At 48.5% G+C, this 23,694-nt stretch overlaps 11 protein-coding genes across 11 annotated transcripts; 5 read left to right on the forward strand and 6 right to left on the reverse strand.

Moving 5' to 3' along the window:
- Positions 1 to 246: 246 nt before the first annotated feature.
- ABOM_002353 (mitochondrial 54S ribosomal protein uL10m) lies at positions 247 to 1,310 on the reverse strand (the record flags this gene model as incomplete). Its single annotated transcript, XM_022529483.1, has 2 exons — positions 247 to 621; positions 690 to 1,310. The coding sequence occupies 2 exons, from the start codon at positions 1,308 to 1,310 to the stop codon at positions 247 to 249; spliced, it is 996 nt and encodes a 331-aa protein (XP_022392839.1).
- Positions 1,311 to 1,663: 353 nt separating this feature from the next.
- Positions 1,664 to 3,023, forward strand: ABOM_002354 (anthranilate phosphoribosyltransferase; the record flags this gene model as incomplete). Its single annotated transcript, XM_022529484.1, has 2 exons — positions 1,664 to 1,990; positions 2,055 to 3,023. The coding sequence occupies 2 exons, from the start codon at positions 1,664 to 1,666 to the stop codon at positions 3,021 to 3,023; spliced, it is 1,296 nt and encodes a 431-aa protein (XP_022392842.1).
- Positions 3,024 to 3,371: 348 nt separating this feature from the next.
- Positions 3,372 to 3,667, reverse strand: ABOM_002355 (Rpo12/RPC10 RNA polymerase subunit family protein; the record flags this gene model as incomplete). Its single annotated transcript, XM_022529485.1, has 2 exons — positions 3,372 to 3,396; positions 3,471 to 3,667. 2 exons carry the CDS (start codon positions 3,665 to 3,667, stop codon positions 3,372 to 3,374), a joined length of 222 nt encoding a protein of 73 aa, XP_022392841.1.
- A 661-nt stretch (positions 3,668 to 4,328) lies between these two features.
- On the reverse strand, positions 4,329 to 5,306 carry ABOM_002356 (CDP-alcohol phosphatidyltransferase family protein; the record flags this gene model as incomplete). Its single annotated transcript, XM_022529486.1, has 4 exons — positions 4,329 to 4,503; positions 4,563 to 4,735; positions 4,790 to 5,166; positions 5,222 to 5,306. 4 exons carry the CDS (start codon positions 5,304 to 5,306, stop codon positions 4,329 to 4,331), a joined length of 810 nt encoding a protein of 269 aa, XP_022392844.1.
- Positions 5,307 to 6,050: 744 nt separating this feature from the next.
- Positions 6,051 to 7,706, forward strand: ABOM_002357 (fungal specific transcription factor domain-containing protein; the record flags this gene model as incomplete). The annotated part of the gene is made up of 3 exons (XM_022529487.1): positions 6,051 to 6,139; positions 6,207 to 7,227; positions 7,335 to 7,706. 3 exons carry the CDS (start codon positions 6,051 to 6,053, stop codon positions 7,704 to 7,706), a joined length of 1,482 nt encoding a protein of 493 aa, XP_022392843.1.
- A 122-nt stretch (positions 7,707 to 7,828) lies between these two features.
- Positions 7,829 to 9,633, reverse strand: ABOM_002358 (sugar porter family MFS transporter; the record flags this gene model as incomplete). The annotated part of the gene is made up of 5 exons (XM_022529488.1): positions 7,829 to 8,739; positions 8,813 to 9,139; positions 9,243 to 9,353; positions 9,425 to 9,505; positions 9,561 to 9,633. 5 exons carry the CDS (start codon positions 9,631 to 9,633, stop codon positions 7,829 to 7,831), a joined length of 1,503 nt encoding a protein of 500 aa, XP_022392846.1.
- Positions 9,634 to 10,228: 595 nt separating this feature from the next.
- Positions 10,229 to 13,000, forward strand: ABOM_002359 (glycoside hydrolase family 78 protein; the record flags this gene model as incomplete). Its single annotated transcript, XM_022529489.1, has 1 exon — positions 10,229 to 13,000. The coding sequence occupies one exon, from the start codon at positions 10,229 to 10,231 to the stop codon at positions 12,998 to 13,000; it is 2,772 nt and encodes a 923-aa protein (XP_022392845.1).
- Positions 13,001 to 13,328: 328 nt separating this feature from the next.
- ABOM_002360 (sialidase family protein) lies at positions 13,329 to 14,642 on the reverse strand (the record flags this gene model as incomplete). The annotated part of the gene is made up of 4 exons (XM_022529490.1): positions 13,329 to 13,760; positions 13,816 to 13,864; positions 13,934 to 14,050; positions 14,110 to 14,642. 4 exons carry the CDS (start codon positions 14,640 to 14,642, stop codon positions 13,329 to 13,331), a joined length of 1,131 nt encoding a protein of 376 aa, XP_022392758.1.
- Positions 14,643 to 18,834: 4,192 nt separating this feature from the next.
- ABOM_002361 (uncharacterized protein) lies at positions 18,835 to 19,972 on the forward strand (the record flags this gene model as incomplete). The annotated part of the gene is made up of 4 exons (XM_022529491.1): positions 18,835 to 18,910; positions 18,978 to 19,320; positions 19,382 to 19,505; positions 19,577 to 19,972. The coding sequence occupies 4 exons, from the start codon at positions 18,835 to 18,837 to the stop codon at positions 19,970 to 19,972; spliced, it is 939 nt and encodes a 312-aa protein (XP_022392759.1).
- A 657-nt stretch (positions 19,973 to 20,629) lies between these two features.
- Positions 20,630 to 21,328, forward strand: ABOM_002362 (nucleotide triphosphate diphosphatase NUDT15; the record flags this gene model as incomplete). The annotated part of the gene is made up of 3 exons (XM_022529492.1): positions 20,630 to 20,738; positions 20,855 to 21,060; positions 21,158 to 21,328. The coding sequence occupies 3 exons, from the start codon at positions 20,630 to 20,632 to the stop codon at positions 21,326 to 21,328; spliced, it is 486 nt and encodes a 161-aa protein (XP_022392760.1).
- A 405-nt stretch (positions 21,329 to 21,733) lies between these two features.
- nar1 (iron-sulfur cluster assembly protein NAR1) lies at positions 21,734 to 23,626 on the reverse strand (the record flags this gene model as incomplete). Its single annotated transcript, XM_022529493.1, has 2 exons — positions 21,734 to 23,446; positions 23,519 to 23,626. 2 exons carry the CDS (start codon positions 23,624 to 23,626, stop codon positions 21,734 to 21,736), a joined length of 1,821 nt encoding a protein of 606 aa, XP_022392761.1.
- Positions 23,627 to 23,694: the final 68 nt, after the last annotated feature.

Consider the following 23,694-nt stretch of genomic DNA (forward strand, 5'->3'; position numbering starts at 1 on the left):
GGCGCAGTCCTGATTATGTTCATGCTGTATATCGGAAGTTAATGTAGTCTATTCTAAAAAGCACGTGGTCAGGGAAGGACCCGGGAGATATGCACAGTTGTATGAGAATTTCGCATTCTATATTTGGCTTGTGTTTTTAAGTAAACCTTCATGTGCTAAAAGCAACCCATAGCCTTTAATAACCGGACAGGAAAAGTACAAGTGTAGGTAGTATTATACATAGAAATCAAACTGGTCGCGTTACATTTAAGCCTCGGTCTTCTCATCACTCGGGCCCTTCTGCTCCTCCTCCAGGACGCTCCTCCTGCTCTCAAGAGTGAAGTACAGGCTCTTACCAGCGCCCTCCAAAGTGTTGGTAACGCTAGATGCCATGCTTTGCAGGGCCATAACAAGCTGTGACCGCAGACCATCCATACCACCCTCGATGCTACCAACCCACTTGGTCTGGTCGACATCGAACACCTTACCGTCCACACGTGCGGCAAGAAGAGCCAGCTTATTCAGACCGTTCTGAACGGGCAGCTCATGCCATCCTGGGTTGGCCTTGCGAGTGGGAACAGGGAAGCCAGCGGCCTTGGGAGCAAGGACCGTCAGCGCAGCTTTGAGATGTTCCGGAGACATCTGAGGAATACTCAGGGCTGCAATTGGTCCAACCAAGACTGGCGACAATTCGTGCTTGCCCTTCATACGACGGACGGCATCATGAGCGCGCGGGAAAGGTCGTGTGACAGAGTGGGATCATCCCTCGATCCGGAGAGAGAGACTTCGGCAGACGTTTGCGTGATGGGGTCGACAGCGCTGGGGGCCTGGCCGGCTTCGATCGTGGAGGCGTTGGGTCGGAAATACTCGACGATACGGAGGGCAACCTCAAAGATACTGGTCTGAACAATTTGCACCTTGACGTGAGGAGCAAGCGGAGGGAGGGAGCGTCCCTCGGAGGCAATCTGCTCGTCCACTTTCTGTAAAGCCTTGCTCAATTCTCGTCGGATGGCAGCCCACTCCACAGACTGAAGGTTATCGTGCTGCAGAAACACCATAAGAGGTGTAGTGCGGATAAGCGATGTATATTGTCGGAGAAGCTGAGACCGACGGTACTCGGGATTGCGATGTGAGGGAGGTTGAGACGGAGGAAATCTAGCAACGGGGGCAGCGGAGTGTGTCATTTGTTCAGGCGACGCGGCGGGGGTCGTGGCTGTCGCAGCGGTACTCGCGTATCTTGTGAGAATGGGCAGCTCATGTTGACAGAGGAGCCTTTGCCGGCGGAGCGGCTGGGGGATGCAGCCACTTGAAAGGCGAATTCGTGGAGGCATTGTGAAGGGAATGGAAGGTATTAGTAGAACTTAAGTTTTTGTACGGTAAATTTATCCTAGGAGCGGTTCCTGAGAGGGACAAGGGCGCCTGAGGCCGGTGAAATTGGAGATACCGACGACAGTGACTTCCGGAATATACAACTCGGACGAAAATATGACACGAAATCTTGGTTTCCCGAAAAGGTATAGCGGGATCTCCGGGCGGTGAGTTTCTGCCTGCGCCGATGACGGATTCTATATGAGGGGTGCAATTGAGTCAGAGTCTCAGAGATTCTTGCAATCGCATCTGCGTCTTCAATTCGGAGCTTACAACGGTATAGAGGGATATATTTTGCAGTTTTCCTATAGCCAAGATGTCCGCTGCTCCTTTTGACCTGCAACCCGGTCAAGTCTCTATCTCCCCCCTCCTACAGAAGCTCGCCTACCCCTCCGAGAAGCTTCCTGTAGACGCTGCAGACATTGCTTCAGCATTCGCATTGATTTTCGAGGATCGCCTCTCTGCTATACAGACTGCAGCTCTTCTGACACTTTTGCACTCTACTGGAAGAGATCGAGATGCAGAGGTCATCGCTAGATGCTCCCACCGTATGCGCGAGGCCGCTACTCAAGTTGATAGGCCCACCTTGAAAAAGATCATCAAGGCTCACGGTAGGAAGGAGGGCACTTACAAAGGAGGCCTGGTAAGTATTTTTATGAGTCCACAACTCATAGATTCAAAGTAACCTGATATGTGGTCTACCTTAGTGCGATATTGTTGGTACTGGCGGAGATTCGCATTCCACTTTCAATATCTCTACCACTGCATCTATCATCGCCTCGCCGCTTATCCTAATGGCCAAACATGGCAATCGCGCGCAGACATCTTTCTCTGGATCCGCAGATGTCCTCAATGCTATTCCGCCAGTTCCTCCGAAGATCTCCGCTGTCAGCGCCGAAAACCTTCCGCAGGTGTACGAGAAGACCAGTTATGCATTCTTGTTTGCCCCCAACTTCCACCCGGGTATGATGTACGCCAATGCAGTGCGCCGCGCATTGGGACTACGGACAATTTTCAACTTGATGGGCCCACTGGCTAATCCTGTTGACTGGGCCATTGAGGCTAGAGTGGTGGGTGTGGCCTACCAGAGCCTTGGACCGGTCTTTGCCGAGGCCCTGAAACAGAATGGATGCAAAAAGGCAATGGTCATCTGCGGTGAGGAGGACCTAGATGAAATCAGCTGTGCTGGAAAGACCAACTGCTGGAAACTCACCGAATACCCTAACCCTGCCTACAAGGGTTCGGAAGATGATGACGGCTCAAGTGACGAGGACGAGCATCAAGTTCCCCGCACTCTGGTCAAATTTGAAACTTTCCAACTACACCCATCAGACTTTGGCCTGCCAACTCATCCTTTGACTGCCGTATTCGGAAGAAAGATGCCCAAAGATAATGCAGCCAAGATTATGAGCATCCTGCGGAACGAACTGCCTCGCGATGACCCAATCCTCACCTTTGTTCTTATGAACGTCGCTGCCCTTCTGGTTATTTCGGGTGTCTGTGAATCCGACACTAGTGACATGGGTCCCGGCGATGATGGCCAGGTGATTACCGAGCGTGGACCAGGCGGTGGGCGCTGGAAGGAAGGTGTCCGGCGAGCCAGATGGGCCGTCGAAAGTGGCGCAGCCCTTAAGTGCTTGGAGGGATTTATTGAGGCGACGAACAACCTTCAGTAAACCATTTCTTTAGCAACGGCTTAGGGTCTCTCTCTCTCTCTCTCTTTTTTTTCTTCCTTTTCTTTTTTAGATTATGTTCACAAATTGGCCTAGGTAGAGGTATAGGGACATGTATATTGAATGACGAAATTAATAACTTTACTCATGGAAATCTTCAACACGAGTACCTTCCGCCGATGCGCAGATACAGTGAGTCCCTTTCAACAAAGGTTATCTGCAGAACCATCGCCGCATCGCAATATTCAATCTTTTTGTCCCATCAAACTCCAAAGCGCCACCTGAATGCATAACACGATACGATCGTAAGAAAGGTATAAAGCCAATGTCGCGCAACCGGTCTATCCCATTTCACCGAGCTTCAAACTGAACCATTCTGTAGAACCAAACAAAGTCAGCAAACAACCCAATGAGAAGCTTTAGTAAGAAGAAAAAAGAAGAAAGACCCACCTCTTCGTCCTTTCCTTGTACAACACACGATGACCGCATTCCTTGCAACGGATCTGGTCACCCCTCTTCAACGAGACACGAGCATTGCACTCGCCACATAGATAGGCAACCATAGGGCCATCCAGAGAGCCAGCACCGGAGTCAAAGGTATTCTGTCCGCCCAAAGAGGAAGGAACCTGGTAAGCTTCGCGAGACATGGTGGGTGGGTAGGTTTCGACGTTCGTCTCTTTGGGGATATTAATATAAGCGGATGTGGGCAACGGAGGTGTTGTCTCGCGGCTTAGATTGCGACTTGGAGGGAGACTTGATTGCGGGTTTTGAGGAGCTTTGGATTGTTCTGGATATTCTTTGCGCAAACCTAATTTTGCTGAGTCAGGACTTTGGATGCCTGATTCGGGACTAGCCTTTTTGGGCTAGGGTGCTATTTACCGTTCGTAGATTGTTCCTGTCCTTACCAATCAATAGTTATCTACTCAGATTCTTATGTAGTCCGTCAGACTTCGTCTGTTATAGGTTATGCCAGCTTTAAATGAATTAGTCAATTAGTGGAGTTAGATAGCAGGGAAACCGGAGTTGTCGATGAGCTCTTTCAAAGCAACGCGAAGATAGCTGCACCGGCCCCAATATTGTCACAACTTAGGAGCCATATATATAAAAACATTCTAATAAATACCCAACTGGACGAATATCCAACCACACTTCAGCTATGTATAAGTGCGAAATGATTGAGGCCATTCTCCGTATATCTGTCAATCCTTGTTACGTCTATGTCCCTTTTCCTAGCAGTATTATATCCAAAGTTCTCCGTACAAGCTCCTATAATAAGGTTCCTTTAGTGTGATGAGATATGTAGTGTCATCACTGATCTCTTTTCTGCGCAAGTCGTGCCTTCCTTCTAGCTTCAATGTCACCTTGGACAAGCCACTTGCTGGCCTCTGTTAACTGAATCATGTTCACATATTGCTTGAAGAGCATAAATGGCGTCGAGACATAAAGTAGACACCATGGAACAGAATCGTCTATTTTATTAGCACTGAAATCAATGTAAGTACAGGTTACGCTACAGGGCATATTAGCTGCTCAAAATCTTACCGAGCCATCTCCATTGCCCCAGCACTCCAAGAAGAGCTCCAAAGTGTTGAAGGAACGGATTGTGATGCCATGAAGTTTGTGTTGTCCATCGACGACGGCGATGACGAGAATGAGAGTAAATACAACGCAATAAAGAAGAGCTCGTTCAGCGCGCACACCGTGAAAAGGACTTTCTACATATATTGTTAGTTTTGCAAAGAAATTATGAGCGGCTATCGCCAGCATACTGTGTTAGAGTAGTAGATCCGCATGACCCATGGCCGACTGTCATCGATCTGTTTGTGGCTCTGGCGGTTTCCACCCATTGCCAAGGTCGCATACATATGGATATAGTGGCTTGAATAGTCTAAGCTAATCAAGCCCTGAAAGATAATACTCCACCTGGGAAATGCGCTCGCCAAGAAAACTAGCAGGCAAGTTGTTGTACATCGGTCTGTAATCATATCCAGAACCGCACCGAATCGCGTTGATTGCCCTAGCCGCCGGGCAGCAGCTCCATCTAGGGCATCAAGGAGACAAGAGACGCTATACAATAGCGAACATGTTCGTGGGTGCAAGGGCATGTAATAGAGGGATGTGACGGCAAGAACAACGCGGGCGTACCCTAGGAATTTTAAGAACTACCCGGGGGCATCTCGTCGCTGATCGAAGGGACATACCGATTAGGTTGGGTACGAAGAGGAAAATGTTCTCATCGTGATATTTATGCCGTCTAGCATCGCCTTGTGCTGAATGACTGGCCATGAGGGCGATCTTTCTTGGTGTTGTCCTGTGAGTGGGTCAAAAGAAATTTGGTTGATCGGATTTGCAGTAGCGTCGATTTAATGGACTCGAAACAACTATATTATATCATGGAATCTGTATAAAATGGTTGGGTCACGCACTGAATGAAAGGAGAGAGATAAAGCATTATATACTAGGGTCTCTAGTACTTGTCCCGTGACAGGCATAGTGCCAACGGTAAGCCCCGAGGCTAAAATCGGACCTAGTGTCGGCATTATAACATACAAAGAGGACATCATTCCCTCGTAAGAAGAGATCGTTGTCTGCAACGGAAAATCGCTAGTCTCTACGGAGTACCTATTAGACTCATTAATATGACCGCCCACAATGCCAAAAGGGCAAGGGCGGGCGCCTGCTCGACTTGCCGGTGAGTACAGCAGTACAATCCTCCCGTCGGTTGATGGGTTGACATAAGGATAGTGCTGAATGAGCCTTGAATTCAGCAGCCGAAAAAGACGATGTATTCCAGGGAATAAAGGAGATACTTGTCAGCTTTGTCACTTGCTGTCGGTTCCCTGTAGCCTTGACCATAGTACAAGGCCAGCCAGAGTGGCAGTTCAATCGACATCAGGGAGGGAAAATCCCACTCCTGGTCGAATGCCACTATCATGGGAACCGGACTTTTCGGAAGCGCTGAAAACACACGAGGTCTTACATGAATTAGTTGGATTATATTTTCGCCACATTCACAATATTGCCCACACCATGTTCCACGAGCCGAGTTTCATGCACCATATGAAGGAAGGTACAGCATCCATGAAACATGTCTATGGCATGTGTGCATTAGCTGCCAGGTATGTTCTTGCGCATTCAGGATAGTTGATAATTACGCCACTCAGATCGATGACCGTAAATTAACAGGTTCTCGAAGAACCCAGTTTTCCATGACATGTCACCTTGCTCCCGGGGTCAAGTTTATGCCTCCCAGGCCATGCGGCTTTGTCGCCAATGTACAGATACTCCAAGCCTGGAAACAATTCAGGCATTGCTTTTAATTGGATACTTTTTCAGTGGTGAAGCTGACAATCAGAGAAAACACATATACGTTGGACTCGCTCGGCTACACGCCGAAGCTCTGTCACTCTGGGGTTATCCCATGCAGTCAGTTTCTAATGCGATAAATCGAGAAGAGTATCGCCGAACTTGTCTCTCTGTTCGGATTGCCACCCACTGGTCCGCTTCTGACATGTTCATGGAGCCTGAGGATTCCTGCCACAGCTCAGAAATGATTCCAGAAGTAGATGATGTACTCTTTCATAACCTGACTTCTGCCGAGTTGCTGCGGAAACCCCAATTAGCACCCACATTTCGGTGTGATATGTGGGCTCAAATGGCACGGACGCTTGATATCTTCACCAAAATTAATGGATTACTGAGACAGCTCAGCCGGGGCGTGATTACTCTCGATGACTATTGCCAGGAGGCCCCTTTGCTGGAGGATCGTCTCAACCAATGGTACGAGAATCTACCCGAGCACTTGACCTACAGCTACAACCACATAATTTTCTTCTTGGAGAGGCATCTTGGCCGAACCTTTCTGTCTATGCACATTGGATACTATCATTTTCGCCAGATGCTCTTCTTTCCCTTCCTTAAGGCGGGTGCAGGCCGAGATGCAACCACTACTGAACCTAAAGCAGCCAAATGCAATGAAAGCGCGGCTACAGTTTCGGAGATCTTAAATTATGCCACCAGCCTTGAGAACTGTGAGTTGGACTACTTTATTTATGGACATATTGCTGTCGTCAGCTCTTGTGTTCATCTCCACTCTTTACTCTTCAGTGATGATCTCTCGGAGCTCTTTATGGCACGGCAACGGCTCATCCTCAATTTCAAGTTTTTAATGAGAGTAAAATCATATTGGCCTATAGTGGACTTCTCTGTAAGTCTTTTCCCTACCAAGCATTATATAAATCTCTGTTTTTCTCTGTCTCGCCCTTAAGAAAGCCTTGAATGTTGGTCGAAAAGGCTAATCGTGAAATACTTTAGGTGTCTCGCCTACGAACTTTCCAGAACTCTTGCCGTAATTCCATATCAGACCCATTTGTTCTAGATAATTGGATGGCCCGTTTCCTTACAGAACATTCTTCTTCACTTGCAGAGAGACAGACGCACGACTCGATGTCATCGAGTTTCGGTGTTGAAAGGGTATCTACGCAGTCTGCTGAGTATAGCGAGGAGCTTCCTGGTATTGCACAAAACTCGGGGACTCCAAATACCCCCAATCATGTGGCACTGGAAGGATCTCAATCGAAGGGACCTGAAAATGCCTGGGACGGCTTGTCTTATCTTATGAATGACCAGAGCATGACTAATGAGGCTCTTGCTAATAATGCAATTGACTGGCTATTGAAAGACTAGGAAGTCGTTAAGGTGGAGTCATTGTCATTTTGTCAGACAAGCATCCATGACTGGCTAGAATGTTAATATTGGTACAAAGGAAACGGGTGCCAGCAAATATGCTAACCTTTTCCACCACATAATCATACAGCCGCTTCCACATGGGTAGACTTGGTGTTCTTCGTCCCCGCGATGCTTTGTCCATCATCCATGTCCTCGGCTTTATCCCCAGTATTCAAAGCAGAAGGAGGGTCACCAAACAGCTCAGCGATCTGTTCTAGTGTTTTGCCTCCAGTCTCTGGGAGAAAGAAAAAGTAAATAAACGCAGCCACAAAGTTCGTGGCAATGAAAAGTGAATAATATTTCCAACTGACATTCTCCAGTGCGGTTGGTGTGATCTGCGATAGGACGATTGCTGCGACGGATTTGCCGAACACAGCAAGCCCAAGCCCGGTCGAGCGAAGCAAGAATGGAAAGAGCTCTGAAGGGACAACCCAGACCATCGCATTGAAGAAGACTGCATAGGCACAGGAATAGAGGAAGATCATTGCGATGGCTGCACGGGCACCACTGAGATCGCCACCGCTCTCGTCTCCGTACACAGCTGATAATGCCATGCAAATGGCAATCAAGCTCGACAAGACCAATGAGCCTGTCCACAATGTGCGAGTGCGTGGCCACTTGTCTGCTACCACGAATAGGTAGATGATCTGACCGATGACGCCCATGAATCCATAAACCCCACTAATCAAAAGCGAAGTCTTTCCGGTAAACCCTACCGTCTCATAAAAGCTGGTTTGGTAATTTTGAATGACTTGAGACCCGCTAAACTGGCCCATGACAACAATAAAACACGCAATAAGCGTGCGGTGAAGATAACGACGGGAAAATAACTTGGCGCAAGCAACGTGAAAGCTTGTTACCTCAGTTGCTTCTGCCTGGATCTGTTCCCGGATCTGTGCGAGTTCTTGAGACAAGGAGACCTCGTCCCTTTCAGATCCTTGCAGCATTGTTAGGACGGCGTGGGCTTCTTCATAGCGCTCCTCTTGAATTACTGAAGGATATTGATCATTAGACACCTGCTTTAAAAAGGAGAGTCCCATGCAAGATGATACGGTGTGACTTACACCAGCGAGGGCTATAGGGTATAAAGCAACACCCAAGGACCAACAGCAGAGGGCCGGGGATCTGCATTGCCAACGGAATTCGCCATTGGGCGTCGTCCTTGGCAAATGCACCCCCATATCCGATCCAGTTGGCTATGCAGAAGCCAATGGCAATCATGAAGCCCTGTAAGCCAACAATGAATCCGCGTTGATGGGGAGGGGAAACCTCGGCGATATAGATGGGTACGACAGTCAAAAGCATGCCGCAGCCGATTCCAGCGAAAAATCTTCCTGCAATCATCATTCCTGCATTGACAGCGGCGGACTGAAGAACGGCACCGATAATTGCTGAATAAACACATCCGTTTAGCAAGAGGTTCAATCAACATAGCACTAACAAAAGCTGAAGGGTTATGTTCGAAGTACGGAAAGGGGACAAGAGGACACTTACCTACTATGGCACTTCCGCAAATAGTCCATCGCCTACCAAACTTGTTGGCCGAATACCCTGCTATGAATGTACCGAGAGCCTGACCAACATTGTACAAGGACACAATAGCCCCTAGCCATGTATGTTATCAGTACCACCTCTGAAAAGGAAACAGAAAATGAAGCAGATACACGTTACGTTACCTTTCAGCCCAGCATTCTCACCAGTTGGTCCGAACATGGCATACTTGAAGGTATCATGGCCCAATGTGGTTGCGATAATCCCTAATAATCGTCAACAGCCATCGATAATCTCCCATGAGATTCAATAGAGATGTACCTGAGTCCACCCCATATACGAAGCCTCCCAGAGCCACCACCAGTGTGATCAAGACAAGGTTAAGGGAAAGCATCTCTGCAATATCCAAGTGGAGGGGGGCAGCCTGCTTGTTGCATTACTTGCGTACATGAATTCGCTGTACCTCGATTCTTCCGGTCCTCTTTATATACTGTCGAATCTTGCCTTCTCCGCTTAGTTATACAGTCTATACCATCTATGCGATTGTTATACCATCAATACCCCATGGGGTAACGTTAGCCTTGATTCGGTTACGATGGTTAACCCTAATTTGCGACCATGCGGGGAGCGGCGGCGACTCTCCAATGAGAAGCCGAAAACGCCGCCGGCATTCTATTGTATGTCCCACATGCACTTCTTATGCACTGATCACTTGCAGCCTGGGTCTCGCGTTCGCCCTTGAGCTCTTCATCTTACTGGTCATATGGCATGCATATTGGCCCATAATTCGGGGTCTCGGACGAATGTGTTGCGAAGCGACCCATACACCGGTAATAGACACCTCGATGGCGTACTCATGAGAACCATATAAGAACGAACGAAGAGGGGAAATATGAAGGTCCAGGAGTACTTCGCTTCCCACACTTGTGGAAAATCGTATCATACTTTTTCTTACCTACTATCGCCTGAATTCACCCCGTACCCTCGTTATGATAAGCCGACTGGCTATCGCACCCCCCTCAGCCGAGCAGCACCCGACTGGCTTTGGCGTGGGTAACGCGACTCCCCGCTTATCCTGGAGATTCCTTAACACAAATGAGGACTGTCCGCTAGGATGGGAACAGACTTCTTACGAGATCCAAATTCTTCGGTCCCAAGACTTACCCATAGAGACATATGAAGTGGCCAGCAATAAGTCAGTCCTGGTGCCTTGGCCAAGCTCCCCTTTGCAGTCACGGGAAAGCGTTCAGGTGCGAGTTCGGGCTCACGGTACATGTTCTGAGAAGATTCAAGCGGGACCTACAAATTGGTCCCCTTGGTCTACGATTGAATGTGCCCTGCTCCATCGTCACGACTGGAAGGGCCTTCCCATTGCCAGCCTAGAAGCTCCGCCTCATGACACCCCCCTGCGGCCAGTACGATTTCGCAAATTTTTCCATATCTCAGGTGCAGATACCATCAGTCGGGCTCGACTGTACATCACCAGCCTAGGAGTGTATCGCGCCTTTATCAATGGTCAGGCGGTGGGCGACCAATGCATGGCTCCTGGCTGGACAAGCTACCGGCATCGCCTTAATTACCAGGTGTTTGATGTTGCAGCTCTGCTAAATCGAAGCGGACCAAATGTAATCGCGGTTGAAGTGGGTGAAGGATGGTATGCTACACGTCTAGGATTCCGCGGTGGTCGCCGAAAACTGTATGGCGATAAGTTAGCGGTACTGGCCCAGCTAGAGGTGCATTCTGAGCAGGACAAGTCCTTTTCACTGGCCACCGATTCTACCTGGACATGTCACCCAAGTGCAATCCTGCAGAGTGAGCTTTATGATGGTGAAGTTTACGATGCGCGAGAGGAGAACCCCAATTGGAATAGTGCTCTTGAGAGTATGGATTCTTCTTGGAATCCCGTGCAAGAGCTACAGTTCCCGTCAGCAACTTTGGTAGCTCCGGAAGCACCACCCGTGCGCGTGACAGAGGAGGTGAAAGCAGTAGAAGTTCTACGTACTCCATCCGGGAAGACCGTTGTTGACTTCGGTCAGAACCTTGTCGGTCGGTTGCGTGTCCGCTGCATCAACAAACCCGAAGGCGAGAGAGTCACATTCACACATGCGGAGGTCCTGGAGCACGGCGAGCTAGGAACTCGCCCACTGCGAGGCGCAAAGTGCCGGGATGAATTTATCTCTGCGGGAAGAGAAGTCACGGGTTGGACCCCACAACATACCTTCCACGGATTCCGATATGTACAAGTAGAAGGATGGACTGACCAAGATCCGCCATTACTTACAACCCTTGCGGCATTGGTAATGCACACCGACATGACTCGCAGTGGTTGGTTCCAATGTTCACACCCGATGGTTAACCAGTTACATCAGAACGCCTGGTGGAGTATGCGCGGGAACTTCCTTTCCATTCCAACAGACTGTCCCCAGCGAGATGAGCGTCTCGGATGGACTGGAGACATTCAAGTTTTCTGTCCGTCGGCGAATTTTCTCTACAATACGGCCGGAATGCTAGGGCACTGGCTGGAAGATGTGGCTGCGGAACAGCTTAAAGATGGCAATGGCTGCGTTCCACCATTTGTGGTACCGAATGTGATCAGCGAGGAGTTGTGGCCACATCAGGTACCCCAAGCAATTTGGGATGATGTAGTTGTCTTGACTCCTTGGACTCTCTACCTCTCTTACGGAGACACGGACATCCTCCGCCGACAATATACCAGTATGCTGGCCTGGATCGACCGAGGAATTCAAAGGGGTCCCGATGGGCTCTGGGATCCCCAAGTGTGGCAGCTAGGAGACTGGCTAGATCCGACAGCGCCACCAGTCGAGCCAGGTGACGCCCGAACAAACGGCACACTAGTTGCCGATGCATATTTGGTCCATGTCACTTCGGTCATGGCTCAAGTCAGTGAGACCCTAGGCGAAACGGCAGACGCCACCCGATTCCAGGCCGACTCCAACCGGCTAAAGGCAACTTTCCAGAATAAGTACATCGCACCGTCAGGCTTGCTCGTTGGAGACACCCAGACAGCATTAAGCCTGGCGCTCATGTACGACCTCCACTCAACGACCGATCAGGCCATAGAAGCTGCAAACCGACTCGTTCTTCAAGTCCGGCAAGCCAAGTTCCGAGTAGCCACGGGGTTCGCCGGTACCCCGATCATCGCCCATGCCCTAACCAAGACCGGCCATCACGAAATCGCCTACCGCATGTTACTAGAGAAGAGCCGGCCATCCTGGATGTACCCGATCACCATGGGAGCAACCACGATATGGGAACGCTGGGACAGCATGCTTCCTGATGGATCCATCAACCCGGGCGAGATGACCAGCTTCAACCACTACGCTCTCGGCTCCATCATCAACTGGCTCCATTACAGCGTGGCTGGCGTGCGCCCTATCGCCCCCGGATGGAAGCAGTTCCGTGTTGAACCCATCCCCGGCGGTAGTATCGATTCAGCTGAAGTCGCCTATGAAACGCCCTACGGGCGGATAGAATGTCGATGGGTCTTCAACGCGGCGGAGGATCGCTTCAGCTTGGATCTATTAGTACCTCCAAATTCGCGCGCACTCGTCATCTTACCTAGCGAGGAAAGATGGGAAAAGAGGGTCGCCCTGAAGGCTGATGATGAAGACGGTACATGGGTCGGATCTGGGCACCACCAGTTCTCATGCCGGTGGAGCGTGGAGAGTCATCGTGGTGGATGGCCCCCTAAGCCCATTATTCCTATCATGCGGAAGCCGGGGCCGGAGACCATTGCTTGATTTTGGTATATAGACTTAGATTTCTATCTTTAGACATACATGTTAACGATTAATTGAATGAAGTACGTTGTTTAAGGGACGGCTATTTAAACACACGAGACACCTGGGTAATATTTCCATTGACTCTATCGTGATTTCAAGACAATTGTAATGAGTTCAAAGCCCTTCTTACCGGATGCTAAATTCTTGAATCTCCTAGCTTAGAAGGGAAAGTTTACTAGGCACGAACGAGAGTGGAACAGCGAAATAATTTTAGAATTCGATGACCATCTACATGCTAAAATCGTCACAAAGAGACAGCACAATCATGTCTCTAAAAAGCAAACATCTATGCCAGCGCAGCCTCCAAATCCATCACACTAACAGTGACCTTGTTCGACTCTCCTAGAAGCACACCGCCACCGTTCAGCAAGAGATAGCTATCCTTCTCCTGCAAGATGCGCAACGACCGAGTATAGCTCGCGCTCTCCGGAGTAGAGATCTCCGTCCATTCGCCTTCACCCAGGGCCTGGTTGACAAAAACAGAGCCCAAGTTACCGCAGCTGACAACAAGGGTGCCATTCTCACCGCCGAAGGGAGTCCACACATTGTAAGGGGAACCTGTGGGCTGAGTGCCACTTGACACGACGAGCTTCTGGTGTGGGGCCGCGAGGAAGTTCTCGGGGTCCGCAGAGATACGGTAATAGATGGGGAAGGAATAGTCGGAGGTGCCGAAGAATGAGCCATACTCGTAAGTCATGATAAATTCACCGGTTGGCAGCTGTTGAAGGCAGGAGTCAGTGGTATATGTGAGCGAGGGAAAGACAGCAACGTACCTTGGTGACAACGGGCATACCCGGGCGATCAGTGTAGGTGGGATATGTGCTAAAAACGGACAGATCGTGTCAGCCATGAATGTCTTAGTTTTGAATCGGAAAGAGCTTGCCAACTTACACATCGTCGATTACATCACCCCAGTTCTTCAGGTCGGTGGTGGTCTGGTGAACGAGCTTCTGGCCATAGGTTTCGTTGGCTCTCTGGTCCGAGTAGAAGCAGATCAACTTTCCATTGCTGTTGAACGAAGATTAGAGACTGGTCAGGGATAATATACAGTCTAGTATCACACTTACTGAGCAAGAAGGAATGGCTCCCAGACCGGGGTCAATCCGTTGTTAGGAAGCGCTTCACCGCCAGCAGCGATATGGCTCACGAACTCCCATGTGACGCCAGAGTCGCGAGATGCATAAAGATCGATCTGTGTAGTCGCGAGGTCTGTGGGGATGCTGCTCCCAGCTAACAGGATGGTACCGGCCTCGTACGATCCAATTGACTCTTCCAGGTAGTAAAGGAACGGCTGGTAGCGCAGGCCCAGTCCATTGGCTGTATCTTCTACGCGAGATAGTTCGCTCCAGGTCTTGCCGCTATCGGTTGAGCGATAGATTGGGAAATAGACCGCTGGTGGCTCGGGAGAGTAGTTTTCCCAGGTAGCTAATAGATCTCCATTGGGTAATTGGAGGTTGCGAGCGTAGAGAGTACGAGGAATGACATAGTCGGATGGTGGACTGAAGATGGTTACCTCGGAGAAAGTAGATGGGGTCTCAGCCCTGGGGATGCTCGCCGCGAGAGCCAACGGCGCGGCTAGAAGTAAACGTAGGAAACGCATTAGTGAAGATTTAGATTCTATACAAGTCTTGTCCAAAGCATACCTCTCTCATAAGAAGAACAGGGGCTTTTGGGCTGCCTTTTATAGCAGTACGACGATTGTTGTGGCCGTTGTACTGGAGTACTTCCCCAGACCCCAGATCGATGTTCGTGCTTGTGTGGGGAAATGCCATGGACTCATCCCACCGGAAATACTCCAAAAATGGCCGTGACAAGTCTTCTGGTCTTGTATAGCTTCATGAAAACCCCACCAATCGCACAGCTGGCTAGGAGCGATGGCCATCTTGGAAATGCATCTAGGGATTTGAACATAGTTAGACGGTGCCATACTATTTTCTTGGTGATCGGAGAACACACGCAATCCAAGGTCTTCCATATTGGCGAGTGGGACACTGTCTGACGTATGAGGAGCTCTATCGGGATCATGCAATACCTTTGTAGCAGTCCACTGTCCAGCTGTCTTTTGCTGCGACACTGTGGAGATGCCCAGGTGGAAGTTAAAAGAAGAACAACAAACAAACATATATTTAGGGTCACATGTCAGCACCTGATCTTGTTCACATGAATTAGTAGTGGTAAAATGCACTAGGACTAGAATCTGGAAATATTGATTATTATCTCACAGAGTTCTTGCTATTGTTCAACATCTGTGTAACAATTATTCTTATGGTTGACATCATGGGAATGAAGATCTGTAATTGTTGATCTAGAGAGGTTGGGCCATTGACATGACTATAGATGGAATCGATTGTTGCTTGTTCTTGCGTTTCTTGGAAATACAGTGAGCCAATACACTGAGAATATATAGTAGCTTAGTCCGAGCCCTCTAGATGGCATAGATATAACTTCACCCATGGCTATTTACAAGAAAGGACTTCAAATGTAGTATTTTGCGTTTGGGCTGAGATACGAGATATATCATCTTGGCTTATATATTCTAATACTGAAGTCTCTTTCAATCTCAATCCTCGATGGTCTAACGGTCATGATTTCCGCTTGTCATCTCATACGAGAACAAGCGCGGGAGACCTGGGTTCGACTCCCAGTCGGGGAGATCTTTTTTTCTCTCATATATCAGCATATTCAACCTTACTCCATACTCCGTTCTTTTTTCTCCTAGTTACCCCTTGGCCCTTTCTAACTAGGCTTTCTATCTGCACTGAATGGTTGTTTTTGCTATAGCGGATCACCGTTCACCGTAACATGACCATGCCCAAAGTACGATATACTACGGCTACCACGTTCCCAATCTGGGCCTTCTATTCCCCCTAATCACCAAAGTCACCACTGGCACTGAAGAGAAGCTCTGTACAAATTTATTTTGCCATCGACAACCTTCGCTGAGGCCATACCCTATTGGTAATGTTGAAGATAACTGCTTCTCTTCGTCTGCCTCGCCTTTCTCCGTAGGCGTCACCCCATGTCAGGTCATCGAAACAACCCGCGGGTTTAAATGCAACTTCCAGTATATGGCGATAACTTTTAGCTGTATATATACTTGGCACGCGGTTCATGCACTGTCAGAATGGAAGCTTTGGTCCTCCTCGAAGCCGCAAGAAATGCATAGGCCAACCACTATAGTTCACTAGTACGTCCAACACTGCAGCCTGAACAAATTCTTCCCAGCGACATAAGAACTGACCGAACTAGGACATTCATAGCATAAACGAGGTATTACAACTCCAGGAGTCCCGTATACTCGCGAAGGAAAATAGAAAGAAATTATCATGGCTGAACTGCCGACAGTAAAGTTCCGCAGCCTCTGATGACGTCGAGAACTCCCAAGGAAAAGAAAGAAAAGAAAAGCTATTACTATGTAATGCCGTTGTATTTGGGGCCCTCCCTGACTAGATACTTTCACTACAGCAATTTCTCTGCCATTAGCGAATAATCCACCCCATAGTAAAGCGATGGAAGCCTAAGACCGTACGCCATGCTATACGATGAAGCGTGGACGATATATCAAATGACACACGTCGTCGATATGTCCTGTAGGCTACTCTGTTGGCTCTCTGCAAACACGTTTAACAAGTTACATGATATAGTATTTATTTAACCGGAGTCAACATCAGGTAGGAGTTTGATAACTCGCCCGATGAGGTCCAGCAAGGGGTTTACACGGGTAATGATAGAATGGAATCAAGATGAGGGCAAATCGGAGCTTCCCTCGAACAAGAAGCTGGCGTCATCGAAGGAATCTTAAGAGAGGAACCAAATACAGACAAACGAGATCACAGTGTGTAAAAGATAATAATAAAAAAATAAAAAAGGATCTCCCCGACTGGGAGTCGAACCCAGGTCTCCCGCGCTTGTTCTCATGTGAGATGACAAGCGGAAATCATGACCGTTAGACCATCGAGGAATTGATATATTATAGACTCCTACTTTTGACACTATAGATGAGGGCAAGGAAAAGGTGCAATAGTAATTTTAGCAAGCCCTTTCGTGAGAATCCGAGATGCAAGATAGAGACTAGAGTATAATAGGGATTTTCGCAGTTATGCAATGTATGATGCCACTAAATAATACTAGACAGTGTGTTTTGAGCCCAGGAAAAATGGTTATCCAGCTGGAGTGTATACTTTACTCTCTCCACTTCACCCACCTGCATATCTATCGACACTAATGAGTCTTTGCACCTGAACACCTTCCTTTCCGGCATGCCATCCTCGCCGCCCATTGCATATACACGAAAGTATTATGTAGCCTGGAGTGCCCAATAGAATACTATGTTTTCAATGTCCAGAAAAATAACTGACGCTGGCTGACTGGAAAGCAACATACTTGGAAAGAAACCAAGCTCACTCCATAGAGCCACTTTATGGGCCTCAATTGGTATGGTCGTGGCTACTAGGTGGCCCTGCTTGATATATGATAAATGAGGATATTGTCTTTCATCACTAGTCCTCGATGGTCTAACGGTCATGATTTCCGCTTGTCATCTCACATGAGAACAAGCGCGGGAGACCTGGGTTCGACTCCCAGTCGGGGAGCTTACGTTTTTGTTTTGCTTCATTCTTTTTCTTTTCTTATCCTTTGTTGCAGGATCACTTCATACGAATCCCTCCCAGTTGCTGAGCAGCCTTTCACTGCTGAAGGAAGTGGCAAAGCCAAGACAGATAAGTCACTGTCACGAACAGTGTATTCTCGATATAGACAAATCTGCCCTGATGTAGGAACGAAAAGGGTACTTTCCGCAACAATACCAAGAAGGGATTCCTTCCTGAGCTAGACGCTTTCGCGTTATTGAAAGAGGTACTACAAGTTGTTGAGATCTTGGACAAGGGTTAGTCTGTACTAGTATTGTTGTGGCCATGCGACTCGGTAGTCTCGAAGCTGTAAACGCAACACGGAGATTCGTCATGATACGTAAATCCTGTAGATCGATGAAGGTAGGTTTGTTTTAGTATGCCAAACATAGGACAGAGAGTCATATGGATAATGCCCTTCTTCACTTCTCATATAGAGCTATTAGTCAATTGACATTCTCCTGGGGTAGTTCCCTCCCCCATTCGACAGTGGATAGGGAATGCGAATTGCATTGGGTACTCAGGGAGTGAACTGTAGCGATACTAAGACATGTGTCGCGGTAAACCAGGCTATTGCGGCATATATCTAATACCTAGCGTTCAGAAATACATAGTATTAAATAGTAACCTGGGAGGCAGTGAGGCACCTTAGTGAGATGAGGGGGCTTGACATCTGTATGATCTTTAGCAAAACCACTTCAGTATATATACCACTACGGGAAACAAACACTGCATATATTGTTAATTGGGTAGACTTTATACGAGTACTAGTTTCAAGACCGGTACAAAGAGATGCACAGTTCGTTTGTATAGTCCTTGTTACTATGGTAACTATTGATTTAGTTAATCTCTTTGTTTAGTCACACAAAGCAGAACTCGATCAAACTGTCTGGTCAATGCATGAAAGTCAAGCCAGGAGTACTAGTAGTTCATGCATGCTTAACTGTATTATCACTGGGTCAAACAACAGGGAAACAGAAGAACAAAACCGATGTGCATGTTCAGGCAACCACCCGCCTGAACAGGCAGACAAGGCTTACAGTCTCCAAACAAGTCGACTGACAGTCTTTTACCGTGAACCTCCAGCTAGAACATGGTTACATCTCCACTGGAACTCGACGTTGTGGTTAACTTTACGCGCAAGATTACCTCGGCATCGACATCATGTCAGCGACCATCCGGTCATCAATCGTTGACCTCGACGAGCTAATCCCTAGACCCGAGGAAATCGACCGCGAAGGTAGCCTTACTCCGTGTCACCCCCATTTGCCTAGTGGTACGTTTGGTTTACTGACACACCATCCAAGATAAGGATGTAGAACAACTAGCGCCCTGGATTTTCCGACAAACCGATATCGCCAAAGAAAACTGTACGCATGATTGGCCGCGACAAGATGATTCCTTTCGCAGACTCTTTGACCTGCTTGATTCCCACTACGTCCACATAGATTACCTTGATGCCAGAAACGCAAGCATTTCAGGTTCCTTGAAAACAAATGAGACAATAACTTTACCTAGAAAAAACTGGAGAGTATCTGAGAGAGAATATCATCGCACATTTCTGATGTCGCAGGCTATGATACTGAATGAGCTGATGAGGGATGTTTATCGCAACCTTGATGGTATCGAAGACCAAGGTCTCGAAGTCAAGTGGGTTTTCCTTCTTGTCGTCCCGAGTGGGAGTCTCTATGCTAACTATACTTGGCTGAAGCTTTACTGCCTCAAGTTTTAAGGCGCTATATGTGATCGGCCGTAAACAATATGCTACTAAGCCTGAGGGTGCGGTTACTGTTGGGCCGGAAGATGAGCAGTTGCCAATCATCTCGTATACCGGGGTATGTACTATCTGCATCCTCATGACTTCTTCCGCCCTTCATTCGGTGGCCATCCGTCTGATATTTTCCAGTGGTATGGTCGACAAAACTGGAACGAGTTCCTAGGAGAGACCCTCAGCGTAATGCTGGGGCAACTTGCCCAGAACATGACCGTTCGAACAGGCAAAGCAGGTGTCCAAGACCAAGAGGTCTTCGTGGTGGGATTTCACGGACCGCATGTTCATATCGCTCGGGTATTATTTGCTGCTGATTTAGTTGCCAGGGTACACCCAAGAGGATGTTCCAATGACGAAGTTCTTGAGCTGAAATTCACACGGGGCTATGATCTCTCTCGGAAGAAAGATTGGCTCGAAGCTACACGTGCCTTGGCGAGGCTGTTCCGATATCTTCTCAGTGGACGTGCAAAGGTGGCTGCGGTACAGGGCTACTTGAACAGGCCAGCTACTACAGCAGAGCAGAGTACGTAGGCTGCTGGCATGTCTTTGAACTGTGTTGAAGAGGGTATCGACCGGTATCTGTACTTGATATTAACTCCCAAGACTAATCTGTACTATGTATCTACATCTGCAACCTTTCCGCTGGACTATAGTAGAGTACACATAATCTCCTCGACATGTCTTTAAAACAGTCAACAATTGAGAACGAAAAGAGGAAGTTTCGATCCCGTTATATAGTTATTTGTCTCCTTTGCGGCTATTCACAATATCTTGCCATTCATTCAGTTCGTACTGTTCACCTACAAGCTGTATATCTCTGGATGATAACAATGAAAACCCTCGAATAAGACGACAAGGTACAGACATCCCCATATACTACACAACATAAATATAAACTTTAATTCTGATTTGTATACGTGCAGGAACGTTACATTCCGTATTACGCTAACAGGGTACAGCCGGGCGACCGGGTCCACTCCGCAACAAGATCTTCCAATGCAAATGTGTGGCAGGACATACACATACATTAGCCCATCTACTTAATCACTTCCACTTCTGAGTCACACTGCTTCACCAGAGCACTGCCACTATCTACTGTAGTATATCTACCTCCCCCAAAGGCGAATAGATCTCCGACTCATTAGAGTGCCGCATAAAACCATCCCCAAAGAAACAACACGAACCACAATGCCCCAAACCACAACAACCCAAGAACCAAGAGTAGGCATCGGGGCTTTCATCCTCAACAACAAGGGCGAAGTTCTCCTAGGCAAGAGAAAAGGCAGTCATGGCGCAGGTGTGTTCTTTTCTCTACCATACTTTCCCCAAGCCGCCCTCACGCTTCCCAACAACGTTCATTTTTACATGTTTTCCTCGATCCATATACACCAAAAAACTAACATGGTAACTCAGGTACCTGGGCTCTAGCGGGAGGTCATCTCGAGTTCGGCGAGACCTTCGAGAACTGCGCCGAGCGGGAGGTCTTGGAAGAGACAGGGCTGACTATCCGGAACGTTCAGTTTCTAACGGCCACGAATAATGTCATGCTCGATGAGAATAAGCATTACGTGACTGTCTTTGTGAGTGGGGATATTTGTGGTGATGTGGTGGAGCCGAAGGTGAGTTCTTGCTTCTCCTCCTTCCTCTTTTCTTTTTTTTTGGGGGGGAGTGGGTTGTTCGGTGTATGGTGATGGATGGGCTGATGCTTTTGGACAGCTGATGGAGCCGGAGAAATGCGAGGCGTGGGAGTGGGTGGCTTGGGATGAAATTGTCGCGCTGGCTCAAGACGCCATGACTGGGAAGGAGAGTGGTGAGAAGAAGAAGCTGTTTTCGCCGCTGGTGAATTTGGTAGAACAGCGACCTGGGTTTCGTCCAGTCTTGAACTAGCGGGTGCTTTTCTGTGGGTGATGTCAGTCTTTTGAAGAGATGTTATGGTCCTTTTAGAGTGTATATTGAGCATTGATGAGCATGAGGTCCATGTTTCAAGAAACCCGCATATATTCTTTGGTAGTGTTTCTTTACAGAAGCGATTGGCTCTTTCATAAGATTGGTTCATTTCGGAGTTTCTGCATGCTATATACAACCCTTTCTCTATATGAATGCTGGATAGAACAAGAACTTGGTATCCCCCTAACCGTGTAAATGCAACCAACAATGCAGGACACGCAGACTTTTGACCCACCCAAAAAAGAATATGTAAAAATGATATCTATCGTAGATCCGCAGGCGTAACAGGGTATACAGGTCATTAACATCACCGAACGAGAAAATTCGTGGGCACAAGAGAGGCAACTACCAACCACCACCGATCTTCCCGGCCAACTCTACGACGCGGGTAGTATCAATAGGGGCGTCTTTGGGTTTGCCAACATCGCTCTCAACCTCACGATAAGTCGTATAGACAAGTTTCGAAAGAGGAATCTTCATCAAGTCGGACCAATACTCAAAAGCTTCATGAACCCTAGCCTCCCTCTCAGGGATGGTGAGGGGCTGTGTCTGACCATCCATTTCGCCTTCGGTATCAGACTCGGCAGAGAAATATGCTTCGTCGACACGAGCGAGCCAGGCCCGCTGCTCGTGCGGGGTTGGCTTTGATGGGTTCTCTGCTGCCGCTACTGACTGTGCACTGGAGCTTACTTCTCTGGCATCTTCAATACGTATCTGCCCTCCGCCATTGGTACAGCCACCCGGACACGCCATAACTTCCACGTAAGCATAGTCCGTCCCAGACCCAGCAGCAGCGCCGTTTCTCGAGATTGGCTGTCGCCGATTGCCGCCCACTGAAGCTGCAGGCACTCTAGCCCCAGGGAGCCGTGACACACGTGCAGGCTTGAGCTTCCGGACAAGATTCTGGATGTTCCTGAAACCATAATAGCGAGCGGCTTTCATGAGGGTTTCGCCTCCAGGAGACATAAGCGAGTACTCCACAACATCAGCATTTCTCCCCCTCTGGGTCACAATCTCACTTCCAGGACTTTTGGCTTGGAAAGTCTTAAGGACGTGATGAAGGTAACCACCAGATGTACCGGTCTCCATGGACTGTTCCGACGCATTATGCTTGCGGAACAGGAACGCGTTAAGTGTCTCATCTGGGAATTGTGGGGCAAATGATGGCGCAAGGGATTTCAGCGGTAATGTAGGGAGAGATATCCCACGGGACGAAGCCAATGTAAGTAGCTCTCGAGTAGTAATAACACAATCGACATCACGGACAGGCTTATTCTCAGTTGAAACTGCTCCACCGTCAAGCGGGGACCATGACACATCAGTGAGTTCTTCTCGACTGGCCTCAAGCTTCTTATCAAAGCAAGGCATGATCGCGAGATGCCATATGCGGGAAGGCGGCACACCCAGAGCTTTGCTGAGCACGGTCTTCAGAAAGGTGCCCGTCAATGCTTGAGGGGACTTCAGTCGAGAAAGATGGGGGAGTACGAAAGGGTGTGTCTTCTCAGCATAGCAAATCCACCCCGGACAGGCTGATGACAAAACTGGCCGCTTAGGGAGAGGATCTTTTGAAGTACCTCTTCCAGATGGTTCCTTCAAAGTCTCGCCAACTTCGTCTGCTGTAAGAACGAGTACTGCTTCACGCATGATGTTGGTATCGACAACCCAAGTGAAGCCGCTACCGTGTTTTCCTCCAGCCCGTAAGCCGTGGGGCCCGCTTAGAAATTGATCGATCACGTATGTCACTTCCTTCTCTGATATGCCGTAGGTAGCAGCCAAGCTTGCCCTCACTTGAGGGCTAACACTGGCCACGAAAATCCTGCTTTCTCCGTCAGGCACATTACTACTGTCGATGTAAGGCCCATTGTTGTTCTGCGTCAATGGTAATTCGGGATATGCGTCAAGGGTATTGAGGACCTCGGCGTGCGATTGCAACGAGATCAGCACCGCCTCAGCGGAGGTGACGCAGCCTGAACAGGCAAGACAGTCGGTCAACGATATCTGTGCTGGGGGCAAGTTTTCAGGCTGAACTTTATCTTCCGTGGTCACTTCGTATGGGTTCTATAGGTTAAAGAAGTCAGTGTCCACCGGCTTCGGAGGTGAGGGGACAGGTATTGAGAATGTCGAACATACCTGGGAATTTGAGGACTCATTCTTTGGAAGCGTCTCTACCGGTTTGATGCAGGCAACACCCGGAGAGATGAAATCGTTCAAGTCATCTGCCGATAAAATGGCACTCATTGTGGCGCACGCCGCAGAAGCCCCGCCTGAGGATTATCAAGGGAAGAGATAACGCCACACGGAGGAGT

Source organism: Aspergillus bombycis (genome assembly GCF_001792695.1).
Source record: "Aspergillus bombycis strain NRRL26010 chromosome Unknown contig00011, whole genome shotgun sequence".
In the NCBI taxonomy this organism is placed as follows: Eukaryota; Fungi; Ascomycota; class Eurotiomycetes; order Eurotiales; family Aspergillaceae; genus Aspergillus; species Aspergillus bombycis.